Source organism: Citrus sinensis, chromosome 8 (assembly GCF_022201045.2).
Source record: "Citrus sinensis cultivar Valencia sweet orange chromosome 8, DVS_A1.0, whole genome shotgun sequence".
Taxonomy (NCBI): domain Eukaryota; kingdom Viridiplantae; phylum Streptophyta; class Magnoliopsida; order Sapindales; family Rutaceae; genus Citrus; species Citrus sinensis.
Genome location: NC_068563.1, coordinates 5161669 through 5178039, shown reverse-complemented (window position 1 = coordinate 5178039; position 16371 = coordinate 5161669). Strand labels below are relative to the sequence as shown.

General features: G+C 30.5%; 1 protein-coding gene and 1 long non-coding RNA gene across 2 annotated transcripts; one reads left to right on the top strand and one right to left on the bottom strand.

Annotated features, from left to right (window-relative positions):
* Positions 1-1283: 1283 nt before the first annotated feature.
* On the bottom strand, positions 1284-3003 carry LOC102621445 (putative pectinesterase 11). The gene is made up of 5 exons (XM_006469248.3): positions 2654-3003; positions 2388-2547; positions 2111-2299; positions 1755-1990; positions 1284-1639 (listed from the first exon to the last, which is right to left on the bottom strand). Exons 1-5 carry the CDS (start codon positions 2902-2904, stop codon positions 1429-1431), a joined length of 1047 nt encoding a protein of 348 aa, XP_006469311.2. The 5' UTR covers positions 2905-3003; the 3' UTR covers positions 1284-1428.
* A 12121-nt stretch (positions 3004-15124) lies between these two features.
* On the top strand, positions 15125-15924 carry LOC112497318 (uncharacterized). Its single transcript, XR_003064097.2, has 2 exons — positions 15125-15523; positions 15621-15924. It is a non-coding gene; the product is annotated as an uncharacterized LOC112497318 (long non-coding RNA).
* Positions 15925-16371: the final 447 nt, after the last annotated feature.

Below are 16371 nucleotides of genomic sequence, written 5' to 3'. Positions count from 1 at the left end.
TAAAGCTTTGAAAGCGGGAAAGAAACTCCAATGGACCGTCGATTGCGAAAAGGCTTTTTAGAAGCTAAAGGAGCACCTCGTTAATTCGCCGTTGCTCGCCAAGCCTAAAAATTACGACATTTAAGTGTTTAATAAATATTATCTGCTATAATTTGAAAGTTAAGTAGATTTGATCTACAACTTGGATGATAAAAAATTTACAATATATTTACTACTTTTGTCATAATTATCATTTAAAAATGATATTTATTATATACTATTAACTTTTATTATAGTTATAAGTTTTTATCTATGGTAGTTGTAGCTTAGAAAGCTACAACACCTTAATAATAAATAGGATATAAATTTACTATTTACATACAGTTTTTAGTTATTATATTAGTCCATACTATTATTAGTTCTAGGGAGTTGACTACTCTTTGAAAATAATAATTAGAAAATTCTAAGGTGGCATTTATTTTTTAACTTAATGACTTAAAGTGACTTAACTTAAATAATTAAGTTAATTAGATGTGTTTGTTTTTATAACTTAATGAGATTTTTTAGATAATTTTGACTTAATAAAATAAGTCAATTTTTTTGGCTTTTTACTTAATGGGGAAATTTGAATTAAGTCAATTACTTACTAATGTCAAAAATATCAATGTTTTATAATTTATTTTTCATGTCTATCCCAAAACTCACCCATAGACATTTACCCCACATAAAAATATCTCTATTTTTTCTTTCTTATATTATATACGATAAAATTTGAAATTTATGGTATTTTATATATTAAAATTCTAAAATAATTATGTATTCACTTGAATATAGTTTTACTTATAAATGTTAAAATATTGTGGTATTTAATATATTATTTATTTGACATTCAAAATTAATAAGGATACAAATGTAAAAGTACATATTTTCAGCTTTTTCAGTTGAAAAAAAACAAACAACTTAATACTTATTTTCTGAATTTAGACGAAAAAACAAACATATTATTCAGATTTAGACATTCATATTTATTTAGAATTCAGACTAATTCAAGTTTATTCAGATTTCAGACAAAAAAACAAACGCAGCCATACTGTTATTAGTTCTAGGGAGTTGACTGCTCTTTGAAAATAATAATTAGAAAATTCTAAGTCGTCCGAATAAAAATTTCTCTCTTAGTAATGGGTTATCGTGGACCCTTGAATTTGAATTTTAAAATCTCTGTCATTGGTTAGATTGAGTGGATAAATAACTAGTTACTTAAAAAAGAAACTGATAGTGCTCCAGTTGTGGCCATTGATGTTGCTATCATTTTTTTATTTTAATTAGTTAATGAACTATTGTATTTTTAAAAATATAATGTACAAATGAATTAAATGAAATTACAGAGAATTAATACAGAATAAATTGCGAGCTCCATGACTCACAAACAAATGATAATACTATCCTCAGTTAATTATTCTCATCAGTTCTTGCAGCAATGGTTGCAGAGGCGCCTCTCTTGAAGTTGGATGGTGCCGGTCTAAGCCAAGCTCTTCCTCCAATCGTGTCCTTAGTCAAGAATGTTGCAGCTTCATTCTCTGATAAGCTTAGTGACCAAGCAACCCTACTTGATCTATCAGCTCCCGGACCATAACACTTGTATTCCCCATAATAGACATTACTGCAAACCATCAAATTAATAAAAAGAAACATGTTAATAAATATCCACTGCGATCATTTTGACATTAATTTTGGTAAAACGAATATTGTTTGGAATAGATAGATAGATGATATACGTGTGCTTGGCATAGTCATGCCAATCATTCCATCCTTGCGGCAGTACCAGACCGGACATGTAAGTCAGGGCATACACCACCCTAGAATAAGGACCCCACGGCCTTCCAAGCACTGCCTTACCAACACCGGTTATCTTGCAACCCAAGAAAGTGAATCCAGTGTTTTCTTCTGACGACACTCTTTTCTGAGCAGTTATGGCTCCGTTCCCCGTGGACAGAGAATGTATATGGCATCTCTGTAAATTAAGGTCATAAATATTGAAACTTATTAATGGTATATGTTGGAAATTTGAAACGAATAGCATTGAGCTTGCTACTTGGTAGCCTAAGGAGAATTAATTTACAGTTATACTCACTTCAAAGAGGGAGGCAGCATTTCCGCAGATGAAATCCGTGGCTCCTTCAATGTAACAGCTGCTGTAGTAATGATTTCCTGTGTCATCCAGGAGAGTGTCTTGGTACGATAGAATCCTGCAGCCATAAAATGCTGCTCGATTTGCTGACACTCTTAGTGCAACAGCTTTGCCGGCTGATCCATAAGTGTTCTGTAACAAATTGATCGAGGTATAAATTAGCTAATTGGGGTTTTGACAAGGATTCTTTTGAAATATAATGTGAGGCAAAACAGAATACCTCAATTGTTAGAAATCGTCCAACAAAATCAGAAGCCATCACAGTGAAAGTTGCAGATTGAAATATCTCCCCGCCATCACTCCAAGTTATTATGGTGTTAGAAGCCTTTGTGCCACTTATTGTTATGAAGGGCTTATCAGCTGGCACAACAATCTTTTCTCTGCATGTAAAATAGAAGAAAATATAAGTTCCAATTATTGGAAAAAAATAAAAAAAGGAAAAGAAAAGCCTGTAATTAACAAACAAGGAATGCAGCAAGTGGAGACCTGTAAGTTCCCGGTTTAACCCAAATGAAATACAATTTTGAGTTGTTCGAAGGAACAGAATCAATTGCGTCTTGTATCTTCTTAAAATCTCCTCGGCCAGATTGATCAACTCGAATGAGAATAGTAGTGGACATATCAATGGAGCTTGTAGCAGCAGAGCTGGTAGCCATGAATAATGAAGCAAAAACAATAATGATTGCAACAAACAGAGGGTTAACACGACTATAAATCTTCATTCTAGCAGAACCCATGTGCGCATGTGATAATCAACTTTTCCTTTCTCGATGGAGGTGAAGGAATATCAAACTTTTCAATAAACTATGGTTTAAATGAAGGATTAATGAAGCAAAGTTAAACAGAATTTGCTGATACATTAAGCTTGTAGACCTAATTATATATGGCCTGCCCAGATGAAAGTCAACTGAATTGGTGGCCTGAAGCCGATTTCTTGCAATTGAAGTTTAAAGATGGCTGTCCTAACGTAAACATGCAAGTACACTAGAAGCATTGCTAGCATATTGCGGTTGAGCGCGAGAAATAAACTATTTGAAAACTTACTCTACGCGGTACATGTAACATTATAGCTCAACCAAAGTTTAACCATCAGCTTTTAGGATACAATGAATATGTTTTAAATGAATATATGAAAATCCAGCAAATCATGTACTTCAAAACTTGGACGGAAAAATAAATTGGTCTACATATTTAGCATTAATTAGAGCATGTCATAGTGATCTTAACATAATGATTCTTCATTCTCTGGGGCTTTCAACATAAATTAAAGTTATCTGATTGAACAATCAAAATGAGCAAGGTCGCGTAACATTAACATTAGAAGAGCTCATACATAAGTCATAGGTTTGTAAATTAATATAATTTGGATAGAAGATAAGAAACAACTACGCATTTACAAAGGGGAAGAGTAAGCAAGACCAAAATTAAACTGCATAAAAAATTAGCTAGTCTTGTTGCTTGTGTTCTAAGGATGCTGATGAACCAGAGGTAAAGAGCCATAAAAATGTCAACAAGAAAATTGTAGTTTAAAGGCACATTACTTGCCCTAAGAATAAGGACAATAAAGTCCACCACTTTGGTTGGCTCGATCATATGTGGCAACATGTTAAGCGCACTTAGGTTTATTCCTAAATCTTTTCGTCAAATTGAGAAGCAATGACAGTAGGTAGAAATAAATTAGTCGAAAGAAGAATATTTTCTGGTTCAGTTTGGCTGGTAAGAAATTCTCGGAACAAGTTATGCCTTAACTAAATTAGGATCCTCTCATTATCTGAACTTTTCTGAAGTTTGAAAGATATCATGTCTCATGTTTATTATATATAATTGAGATTTAACTATCTTTTTATCGTTTATTTATTTATTTTCTGAAAACAGAATTTTATTGGACAACATTATAGCGAGTTTGCTACTTCAGCAGGAGCTGATCCCAGCCATATACGCATACATCTCAGAATGAATAGTTTTGTTAGTTAGCCAAATACATTACGGCGTCAGTTGTTCATTCCAGGCTCCGTCCTCCGTAATCAATTACCTCTGCAACTTAGGAATTTGCTGGCAAAATATTTTTCTGCATGCATCTATTTTGGCCATTATGTTATGTGTTCTACAAGATTTTCCTGAGGCATAATTGTATACTTCCTAGCCCCATAGACAAAGAAATTAAAGGAAAAGTGTCTATTGTTCAACAAAGACTGGGATTTTTTTTTTTTTTATTGGTACATAAACTTTGAATATCAATTTGAAGTCCGGACTAAAAACGATGACTATATAAAATATATATATATATATATAATTCTAGATAAAAGTTTCAAAACTCTTCATTAGTTAAGCAATTGTAAGTTGCTCCAAAGTGTTGTATCTTGTTCTGCACAAGATGATTGAAAAATCGATTAGAGCTCAATCCAGTCTTGGCTTGTGAAACAAGTCTCCTGAATCCTGAGAAAGCATTATTCCATTGTACTCCAGTCTTCTCGTGAGGTAGCTTCAGCTGTGCAATTTTCCCTTCGTTGATGGAGGTTGATTGGACTTTCAAAATTAATTGCTATCCAACTTCTTTTCGTTTATGCGGCTTCCAAATTCTTTTTTTTTTCCAAACATATGTTGATCCAATTAATAAATGTTGCGTTAGGGCATAAAGACCCTATGAACATTGTGTTTCGAAATATATTTATAATGTGTTCACTTACAGAATCAGGAATGAGAATCCAAAATCAAAATTATTAACCGTATTTACTTTAAAAAAATAAGAATGGGAATTAAAATCGCAATTATAGGGCCCACCTCAAATTAAGAATGAGGAATGGGACATTATTCCAAGAAAAAAGGATGAGAAATCAATCTCTCATTCTTTATATTGACGATTTTACCCCATTAAATTTATGATATGTCATTGTTTAAATTAAAAATAATAATAATATTTAAAAAAAACAAACAAACATGTCACTGCCAACAGCTCCCTCATTGTCGCCCTTGTGGAGCAACAACTAGTCGCTAGTCATTGTGTCACAAGCAGTAGCAGTCACAAGCAACAAACCGTCACATCATGGAAGTCGAACCACCGGCAGCTGCAACCATCACGTTCCAATATGATGATGATGATAATTATTATTATACTAATGTTATTATTAACAATAATTAATAACAATAATAATAATAATTACAGTAATTAAAATATAAAATAATTATTATGACAATAATTAACTAAGGATTTTTTAGTAATTTATAATAATCTAACTCATTTTGATTCTAATTTCAAGACAAAGTAAACATAACAATGGCGATACAGCTCATTCTGACTCTAATTCATTCTGATTTTTATTTCGTGAATGCACCATTTTAAACTATTAATTTATTTAGATCTTGTTTAATTTTGAATTTGATTTATAGTAAAATCATTTTTATATTATATTTTTTTAATTAATTATTTTGTGGATTGAATAGGAAGAAAAAGTTTTAATTTATATTATATCTGTAAAATAATAGATTAGACGTGGATTGTGTCAAACCACATTCCACAAAATTGTGAGTCGAATTTGAATTTGTGTGAATCCGCAAACACCCCCAGAAGAATAGAATTCACATTCATTAATTTCAAATTCATTGAGTCCCACAAATTCCATTCTCATTCCCCAATAAAAAAGAAGCAAATAAACAATGAAATTATTCTCATTATTCCCTTTTGATTCCCCAATACTTCACACCCTTATGATAGAGCTCAGAAGTATGCCAAGTAATGAGTCCAGTGGAGTTTAAATTCAAGTCCTCAAAATATGACGAGGACATGAATACTCTAAACGGCATTGATTCAAACAACTAAAGAACCATATTATTAGTCCAAGCATGATCTTATGAAACAATAAGTAATAGATTGAAAGGTTGCTTATTTTGCCAAAGCAAAGTTGTTTCATTGACTATATTTTAAGCTTGAAATTCATTTTAAAGAGAAGATTTTGACAATTAATCCAACGATCCTCAAAGTCCAAGGAGGGATAGAAGTAGGGATGGCAACTGGATCGCTCCATAATGGATATCTACAATATCCATCTAATTGGATCGGATAATATCCATCCAAAAATTTTTGGATCTTGAAATAGATATTTTAAAATTATATCCAGATGGATATGGATAATTATTTTTACCCAATGGATATCTGTTTAACCCAACACAAGTTTAAAAAATTTTAATTTTATAAAATAAAAAATAAAAGATATAATAAACAAACAATTGTAAAAATATTATATTAACTAGTGAAAATTTTAAATTCCTCTTATATTAAAAACTAAAATTTTCAAAATTATCCTTTAATTTTTTAACTTATTTAATACTATTAATAATTATTATTTTATTTTATTAATTTAATATTATAAATGGACCTCCACCGGAAAGTCACCGGGCCACCACCGGACCTCGCCGGGCCACCGTTGTACATCGCCGGAATGTCGCCGGAATTACCGCCAGACCTCGCCGGACCACCGTCGGCTTTGCCGGAAGGTCTCCGGACCTCCGCCGAAATTCGCCGGAAAGTTGCCGGACCGCCGTCACCGACCACCGGACCGCCATTGTATTATATATATATATATTATTACTAATATAAATAGTTTATTAGCCAAATTTGATATTGGAATTTTAACTATTTTATATTATTATTTTTATATAATAAAAATAAAATATCCATTAATATCCATGGATCTCCATAGCTATATGGATAAAATCCATATCCATGTCCAATATTAAATACTGGATATGGATATGGATAGATTTATTATGTATAATTATGGATTTGTATAATATCCATCCATAATTGGATATTTGTCATCCCTAGATAGAAGTTGTACGTCTTAGATATTGAAATACCAGAATTGAATGGCGTTCTAACCAGATACGAATAAAACCGTCAATATTTAAAAGCCTCCTCAGCTGCTAAATCACAGCCATGAATTTAGCATAGACAGCTGTTTGATGTCCAAAAGGAAAACCAAAACTATGCAGATAATTGCTAACATAATTATATAAAGGATGGAGCTATATACACTCTAAAACTTACTGTGAACACTCATATTTTTATAAAAAAATTTATTACAAAGATATCCATATCATAAATTACTATTAAGGACATTTTATTATTGTGATTTTACAAGCTTCTTATACACATATTTTGAAACAAATAGTACCAAAAACACAAGAAAATTAACATAAATTAGAATTAAGGTTATATACATACTACAATCAGCGTTATTGTCATCAAATCTTGGTAGCTTGATAACCTGCATGGTGTTCGGATTCTGAGATAAGAGTTTCATGAAATTTTGCAATAAAAGCTCAAGCTTTTCTGTCAATTCCAAGCTCAGCAACCCAATAAGCTGTTGAAAATTGATTATAAAAAAAAAGAGTTGAAAAGTCAATTTAGAAAATATCATTTGAATTCAATTTGGAGATAGTGGAGAAGTTTGACAAGCAATTGGAAGTGGTCAAAACTATTGAAATGGTGGCTATTGAATGTTGAAAAATTGGCTTGATTTTAGGCAAAATTTTGCCTATAACAAGGAAGCTCTCATTTGAAAGCTAGGTATCCCAAATCCCAGATAAGGAATCCAAGTTTTGGTGAGAAATTAAAAGAGAGAAATGTTCTTAACCATGTAGTTATATTGAAGGAGAATTTGACTCCTCAATATGGGTATTACTGGTTTGCTTTGTTAAGAGATATTTCTCAGGATTATGTATTTGGGACTTGGGTGAGATAAATTTATTTCTGAGAGTGTGGTTGTAATAAATTTCCACATAGTGAATATTTTTTTTTGGTTGTCTTTTGACAACAGCCGTGGTTTTTCTATGGATTTAAAGTTTTCCACGTAAATTTTGTGTTGTGTGATTGGTGTATTCTCCATTTAATTTTTTCTGTTAATTTATTACTTGATAAATTGGTTGGAATGATTTTGGGAGGAAGCTCAATTTCCTAACATAAGCACCTTTTTCTTCATCACTTGGGCAATTTTTTCTTGTTGTGCTTCCTACATCATCCCACAGATCTTCCCCTCTTCGATTAGTCCTCCGCGATTTGAACATGTTGCCTAGAGAGAGAAGATTTATTTTGCTTGTTTCCAGCCATAATGAGTTTTAATCAACCTCTTTCTTCTCTTCACCCTAATTTTTCTGAGGAAGAAAGAAAGAAAAAAAGAAGTTTTATTTTAAGTGTATTAATATTTCTTGAGTTTCAATTACGAATAGCAGAGTTAGGTTGTTTAACTTCAATACCTCACAAGAACAATACCTTTAGCATGGGAAGAACTATCAATTGATTTTTTTATTTGACTATAGCATTTTCATGAGTGTGTAGAGTTAGTAAAGATAATTAATTTAAAAAGAATTAAGTGAGGATTTTTTTAATATTTTAAAGAGTGTACAAAGTATAATTCATTCTTTTAAAATTAACAGATAAATGTATATAATAATAGAGTACTCAGACTAATTTTTAGAGTGCACGTATCCCCATCCCTATATAAAATGGCATCATGGACTGAGCACAGGAAAATTGTCTTTAGAGAGGCCATCAGTGTTAACTTTACGCCAAACGAAAGAAAGACTACGTGAATGAAGACTTTGACATTTAAGAGCTTGATAGGAATCAGAAGGAATGCTATGATTAGCCAAATGGCCCAAATCGCATCTTGGCACGAACCCGTCATAAGCAACAACTGAGCAATAGAATCCATCTCTATTTATATTTCTTTGTTTGTATATATCTCACCTCTATTTTTTTGCTCCCTACTCTGTCATATCCTCTCACTTTTTACACAAATTTTGATGATGGAAAGAAATTAAAATATAATATTGAATGCTTGAAATTTGTTATTATTTTACTAAATATTAAAAATTTTAATTCACATTATAATTATCTCAAGCTCAATTTATAATAAAATATTCTGATTGAACCTAATATTTTAATTCATGAAAATCTTTTTTTGTTGGTCTTTCCATTCGTAATTCGCTCTCCATCAGGTGTTCAACTAATTGTGAATTAGACCAAACCTTGAAAGGGCGAAGGACAAAAAAAAAAAAAAAGCTTTGGTGTATGTGGATTGTGGTTTATTATGAGTTTATAACTAGAAACTTATGATGTTAATATTCGCTAGCGTTTGCCAATTGGTATATTAGTGTTTATGGAAATCCGAGTATTGGAATGTGATGTTAATATAATCGTGTTGTTTTTGTTTTTTTGTTTTTCTTCGTTTTATTTTGAGCACTTAAGAAAAACTTATTTTTTACATGTTATAAATGTTTCAAAATTCCCTTTTTTTTTGGACGTTATGTCAATCTATTTAAATAAATGTTACTGTTTAATTAGTTTGACGGAAGTAAAATTAATAAAATTCTCTTCAATTGATTTGTTTTTTACCTATTAGCCTCTGCTTTATTTACTTGAACTATTAAATTTTTTTTGAAAACTTTGGAAGTTGAGGCCCGTAAACTTGGATAGGCCTACATAGGCTTAGGTCTTTTTTAATCACGGGCTTTAGACTGGGCTTGGCCTAGCTCAGCTTGGCCCATCCATTTGCCACTCCTGGTTCCATTGAATAATAAAAAAAATCACAATAAATTTACTTATTTATTTTCTTAATTACGATTTTCAGGACCTCCAAAGAGGATATTCATCAATAACGTGAAGGATAGTCACATTTTGAATCCCAAAACAATTAATTAGATGGATCTATATCAAAGCCTACATTATTATTGGGGCAAGTTTAAGGGACAAAATTTTATATATAATTTTAGACATATATTGCGAGCTTTTAGATTAAAAAATAAAATAAAAGGCTGAGATCAAATGGATTACATGACATTAGTGATAGAGCGTTTTTGTTTTTCTTTTTTTGGGATCTCTCCTCTCCTTAACCATTTTTTCATCTATTTTCTTATATTTTCATTTTTCTTTTCTCCCATGCAAATTCCCTTCAGTTTTCACCTAAAGGGAAAAAAAAAAAAACAGCTGTATCACTAAAGGAAATTTAAAGATAATGGAATTCTGTAGAGAAGTAATTCATTAACTTAAGCGCATAGAGAGGAATTTGCACAACATATGTATATATATAAATATGAAAGTTATATAAATTTAACTGAAAGTTACATACTTCAACAATCAATGGATTTGTCTTTTCTTTTTTTTTTATTTCGTCATTTCACTGGATCTTATTTTGCTTTGTGCAACAGTGCAAGTGAAAATATTTTCAACATTTGAGATTAAGAAAAATTGAAAAATGTTGAGGGGAAGGAGAGAGGAAAAAATAGATAAGGGAGTTATAAGAAAGGAGAGGTAAATAAACAATAAATGAAATTTAAAAAAAGAAAAACTTTCATGATGATGACGAGGAGAAGATATAAAGAAAACGAAATGTGGTCGCATCAATTAAGCTGTTTATTTTGTATAAATTTAAGGACTTACAATTTATATATGAAATTATGTATAAATCTACTTCTCTTGAATCTGTCCCATTATTATTATAGGAAGGATATAGTTTTTAGATAGCTTTGCTGTCAAATACTATATCTTCAATTGATCATATATATGGTTTACGAGGCAAATAGACCGTACATTAATTATCATTATTGTCCAATATATTCACTTGATAAAATAAAAATTAAAAGGTTAATTTACGTGATAGGTCATTCATTACCTCTTATGACTTTGTCCAATAACTTGATTACGTGAAGACAAATCTATATCTAAGAAATTAATTATTACTTAATTTGTCACGGTCTTATATCTTCACTTGATAAGATATGCTTTAATTAAATTTTAGGATATATATATATACACCTCTTATGCATCATGACTTTATTATGTATCTTAAATTAACCTTTCCGTATGAACCTCTTATGCATCATGACTTTATTATTTATCTTAAATTAACCTTTCCGTAAGAATTACAACACATCATCGTTCTATTTTAGAAGAAAATAGTATGTTCATTACTATATATTAGCTTGTCTTGTAATTAAATTATTGCCAAAAAGCTTTATATTATTTAATATCATCTTCTTATCTACGATTATTAGTTGATAAGTGAGCCAAGGGAACCAATGCAATTAAATTTATAGCCTTAATTCAATATCTTATTATCTACAATTGATTAATTAATTGCACCATTTGATCCTCCTTATCTATCAACCTTGCATGCATTAACTACGCGCCAATCACCCACACGTCAGCTACTTGTGTGAATGTGTGTATACGTGTGTTATGTAAATTTTAAAAATAAGAGAAAAAATTAAATAAAGAAGGTTGATTTGAGATAATCACTCTCTAGATAAGAAACACAGTCTATAGATAATAAAACTCTTCTCTACTTCTTTTCTTTCACCATCCATTTTAATACAACTAATAAGATAACTACAAAAGACCAGTTACAATAACTACCACAAACCACTACTGCAATATAACTACAACATTAAAATTACAAGAAACCGTACACAAATAATAACCGACCATTATAGTTCATAATTAGCGCACATCAACGTGTGTGTATATATACATATTCTCAAACTAGAAGCTAGCAAGAACTCACTGAAGCAACTTTTATACTTTGCATTACGGCTCACTAGAAGCTCTTAAGAATATGGAAACTCTATGCGCAGCTTTTTGAGCCAATTTCAGTTGAATATCATTGATAATTCTTATTTTAATATATGCTTTTGTGAGTAAGTTTTCTAATATATGTAAATTTTTTCGGGCAAGAATAATTGGTTGGAGGGTCTTCAATTTCTGCCATATGGCAGTATCATTGATGATGAGATTATGAATGAAAATCTTGATCTTCTTGTTATTCCTCAGTATGGGAGAAATCACGGCCACATTAGTTAAGTGTATGAAGTGTCGCTTTTTTATGTTATAATTAATTAAATAAAATGATAGTACTGTTATAAAATCTCTTAAGATATTCAAGAGATTTTATTTGTTTATTACATGTACCGTGTTTTCTTAAAAAAAAAAAAAAATAAATAATATTGTGTGTCAATGTGTTAAAAATTAATTAGGTTGATCTACATTATGCTCTCTCTTCTTGAATATTTTTCTGCAATAAGCTCCACAAATTGGTTATCTAATTCTTGTAGCTAGCATGTGAAGCATGGGTCATAATTTATTAAATGCATAATGTAAATTTATCATTTCAGCCTTTAAAATAGTCATTAAACTAGTCATGTTATTAAGTAAGTTTATATATACCAACACGCTTTTCAACCATAATCACTATAAATTTTTCAATAATGATAGAGTCACAAAAAAAAATTGTATAAATTATTGAGTATTAATTGATGTGACATGAAGAGATTGGTTGAAAAATAATAGTAATTATACTACTAATCTCCTCATGCCACATAGTTTGTACACACTTATTTACAACAACAACAACAAGAATTTTTTACCAAAATACATTCTTTATATAATTATCTTATGGTCCTCTTTCACCATAGGTGATTAGGTGTAAAAAAAACAAGAGCGTGTAACGGATGACGTGGCAGTTTTGCTATGAAAAAATTGTCATTTGAATGTGCTTGCAATGTTCGCTTTGTCTGGGGAAAACATGAAATTGTATTGCTAAAGAATAACCTGATGGATTTATGTAATGGAGAAGGATTTGAGTTTTGTGGCATGAGATTTTGGATTTGAGTTTTGTGACATTAGATTTTCTCATCTGGTTTTTGAAATATAACTTCTCAAGAGTAAACCGAGAGCTACTTGATAGTACACTGAAAAAATTAATTTATATAGAGCGTTCTTAAAAGGATCAATAGGGTTAAACAGCCACCTTTTTTTATTGAAAAAGATTAAATACGAACCAACTCAAACCCAAATCTAAAAAAAGCCCCCCAAAGTAAATTTAACCCATTCACTCCTAAATTTTTCTGGTTTGGGCAACAAAGTAAATTTAACTTTGAGCGACCACACTTGATCTCTTCAGATTTTCTCATCAACCCATATTTTTCAATTATTTTCAAAATTACCTTTATTTATAAAGCTTTTCCCATCCCAAAGTCCGGAGAAACTTGGTCCTAGAATCCACAAGTGTATACCAATTTTAAAGCGTAAAAAAGAGGAAGAACGAAAAGAAAATTATTTAAGAGGAAAAATAAATAAGAATTGTGTTTGAATTGGAGATGGAAATAACAAATACCCATTGGCAGTAGGCATGTTTGAACTGTGTATTTCGATTTTAAAATTGAATGTGAGGTTTTGGATGAATATAATGGAGTGCGGCACCAACAAGCACATAAATCAACTAACATGGGGCTGTTTATCTAACTCAACCAATGTCTTAATTCGAGGTCTGAGAATGCAGATGCGTTAAATACTTGTTGGAAAAGCTTTGCCACCCTAATGATCCTACTTGGCTGGAATATGGATTAGTTATGGTCCAATTTAATTTTCGGATACCAGATGGTTTAATATAAAAAAAAAAATGGAGTGCGGCTATTATGTCACCCAATCCCTCCCTTGTGATTTTGTGCATAAAAAACTCTACCAATCCATTAAGTGTAATATTAGCATTAAAAGTAATTCTCAAGTGAATTGATTACAGTAATTTATCAATTGACACAAAAATGATAATATGGTCATAACCACTAAAACGTAAGATTTCATCAATTAGTTTCTCATAACTGGTGTTTTACTCAAAGTCGCCCTACAACAAGCTCGTGCTAAGTAATTTCTCAATCAATTTCCTTTATTTTGTTGCTACGAAGATTTTTTTCCTAATGCACACCTACTCGTGCTGAGTAATTTCTCAATCAATTAAATAATTGTATTATTTGTGTCAAATATCATCACTTTTAACTTTAGAGCATTTCACAAAAATTAAACTTTAGAATGGTGTTATATAGATACACATTTACATTCCTTAAAAGGCATTCTTTAAGTTACACTCGAAAAGAGTGATAATGCTCATTCCCAACAAAAACTATATACTTGATTACCCTCTTCTTTGAGTTAATGAATGTTGAATTTACTATTAAAAAACCCTATTTCCTTTTTATAAATTTGAATTTTTATTGATTTTATTTTAAATAAAGAAAATTAACAATGATATACACTTGGAGTTTAGGATACTACCAGGGTATATTCAGGACTTTTTATTACCTGAACTGACTTATAATAAATGTTGGTCCATGTAAAGGAGTAAATACGATATATATACCATCAAATCACTAGATACGTATATTTAATAAAAGAATAACAACAATGCAATAATACTTGAATAATTTGATTTAATGAAAAGAAAAATAATAGGTATATATGATTTTTGAAGGAAACAGATCATGAAATTATAAAAAAAAAAAAAAAGAGAGAGCGAGGAAAAAAATAGAGAAGAAACGAAGTTGTAAAAAAAGAGAGGTAAAACAATAGAAAAAATAAAGAAAAAGAAGAACTTTGATGAGGAGGAGAGGGGATAAAGAAAATTAAAGGTCATAGCATCAATTAATGTGTTGAAATTGATATGTAATATCATCTAATCCATAAGATCTCAGCCGTTTATTTTGTTTAAATCTAAGGACTTACAATTTATATATTTGCTATTATACAAAGGATATAGTTTTTAGCTAGCTTTGCTGTCAAATATCATATCTTCAATCGTTCATATATATGGCTTACGAGATAGATAGGTCATACAATAATATCATTATTGTCCAATGCATTCACTTGATAAAATAAAAATGATGAGGTTAATGTACGTGGTAGTTCATGCACTACCTCTTATGACTTTATCCAATAACTTGATTACGTGAAGTCATATCTATATCTAAGAAAATTAATTATTACTTAAATTGTTATGGTCCCATATCTTCATTTAATAAGATATGCTTTATTTATATTTTTAGGTTATATATACGCCTCTTATATATCACGACTTCGTCCTGTATCTTAAATTAATCTTTCCGCAAGAATTACAACGTATCATCATTCCATTCTGGAAGAAAATAGTGTGTCCATTACTATGTATTAGCTTGTCTTGTAATTAAATTATTGCCGACAAACTTTATATCATTCAGTATCATCTTCTTATCTACGGTTATTAGTTTATTAGCAAGCCAAGGGAACCATGCGATTAAGTTATAGCCTCCATTCAATATCTTATCATCTACAATTGATTAATTAATTGCACCATTTGACCCTCCTTATCTATTAACATTGCATGCATTAACTACGCCCCAATCACGCGCACGTCAGTTACTTGTGTGAATGTGTGTGTGTGTGTGTGTGTGTATATACTCTCAAACCAGAAGCTAACAAGTCCAGAAGCAGCTCTTATACTTTGCATTACGGTTCACTAGAAGCTTTGAAGAATATGGAATCTCTTTGCGAAGGTTTTTTAGCCAATTTCAGTTGAATATCAGTTAAAATTCTTATTCTAATATACGCATTTATGAGTGATTTTTTAATATATGTAATTATTTTTTTCAGGTAAGAATGATTGGTTGGAGGGTCTCCAATTTCCACCATGTGGCAGTATCGTTGATGATGAAATTGTGAATGAAAGCCTTGATCTTCTTGTTCCTCCTCAATATGGAAGAAATTCCAACCACACTGGTTAAGCGCATGAAGTCTCACTTTTTTATATTATGTTTAAATAAATAAAATGATGGGTACTGCTATAAAATCTCTTGAGATATTCAAGAGATTTTATTTGTTTATTTACATGTACCGCGTTTTCTTAAAAATAAAATAAATAAATAAAATCTGTTGTGTGCCAATGTTTTAAAATTAATTATGTTGATCTATATTATGCTCTCTCTTCTCGAATCTCTTCTTGAATATTTTTCTACAATAAACTCCATGAATTGATTATCCAATTCTTGTAGCTAGCATGTGATTCGTGGATCATAATTTATTAAATGTATAATGTAAATTTATCATTTCAGCCTTTTAAATAGTCATGTTATTAAGTAAGTTTATATACCAACATGATTTTCCACCATAAATCACTATAAATTTCTCAATAATGATAGTCACAAATAATTTTATATAAATTATTGTATACAAATTGATGTAGTATGAAAAGATTGGTTGAAAAGTGATAACAATAATTTTTTTAATTATATGAATCCATGATGGTTTTATACAACCAATCTCCCCATGTCACATCAGTTTGTGCACGTTTATTTATATAAAATAGTTGTGGTTCTATTATGACTCATAATATTTTTAATTATTT

Coding starts and splice junctions, on each gene's coding strand:
- LOC102621445 (XM_006469248.3), bottom strand. CDS start 2,904: ATGGGTTCTGCTAGAATGAAGATTTATAGTCGTGTTAACCCTCTGTTT. Junction 2,548..2,653: donor GTTAAACCGGGAACTTACAG/GTCTCCACTTGC, acceptor TTTTACATGCAG/AGAAAAGATTGTTGTGCCAG. Junction 1,991..2,110: donor ATGCTGCCTCCCTCTTTGAA/GTGAGTATAACT, acceptor CTTAATTTACAG/AGATGCCATATACATTCTCT.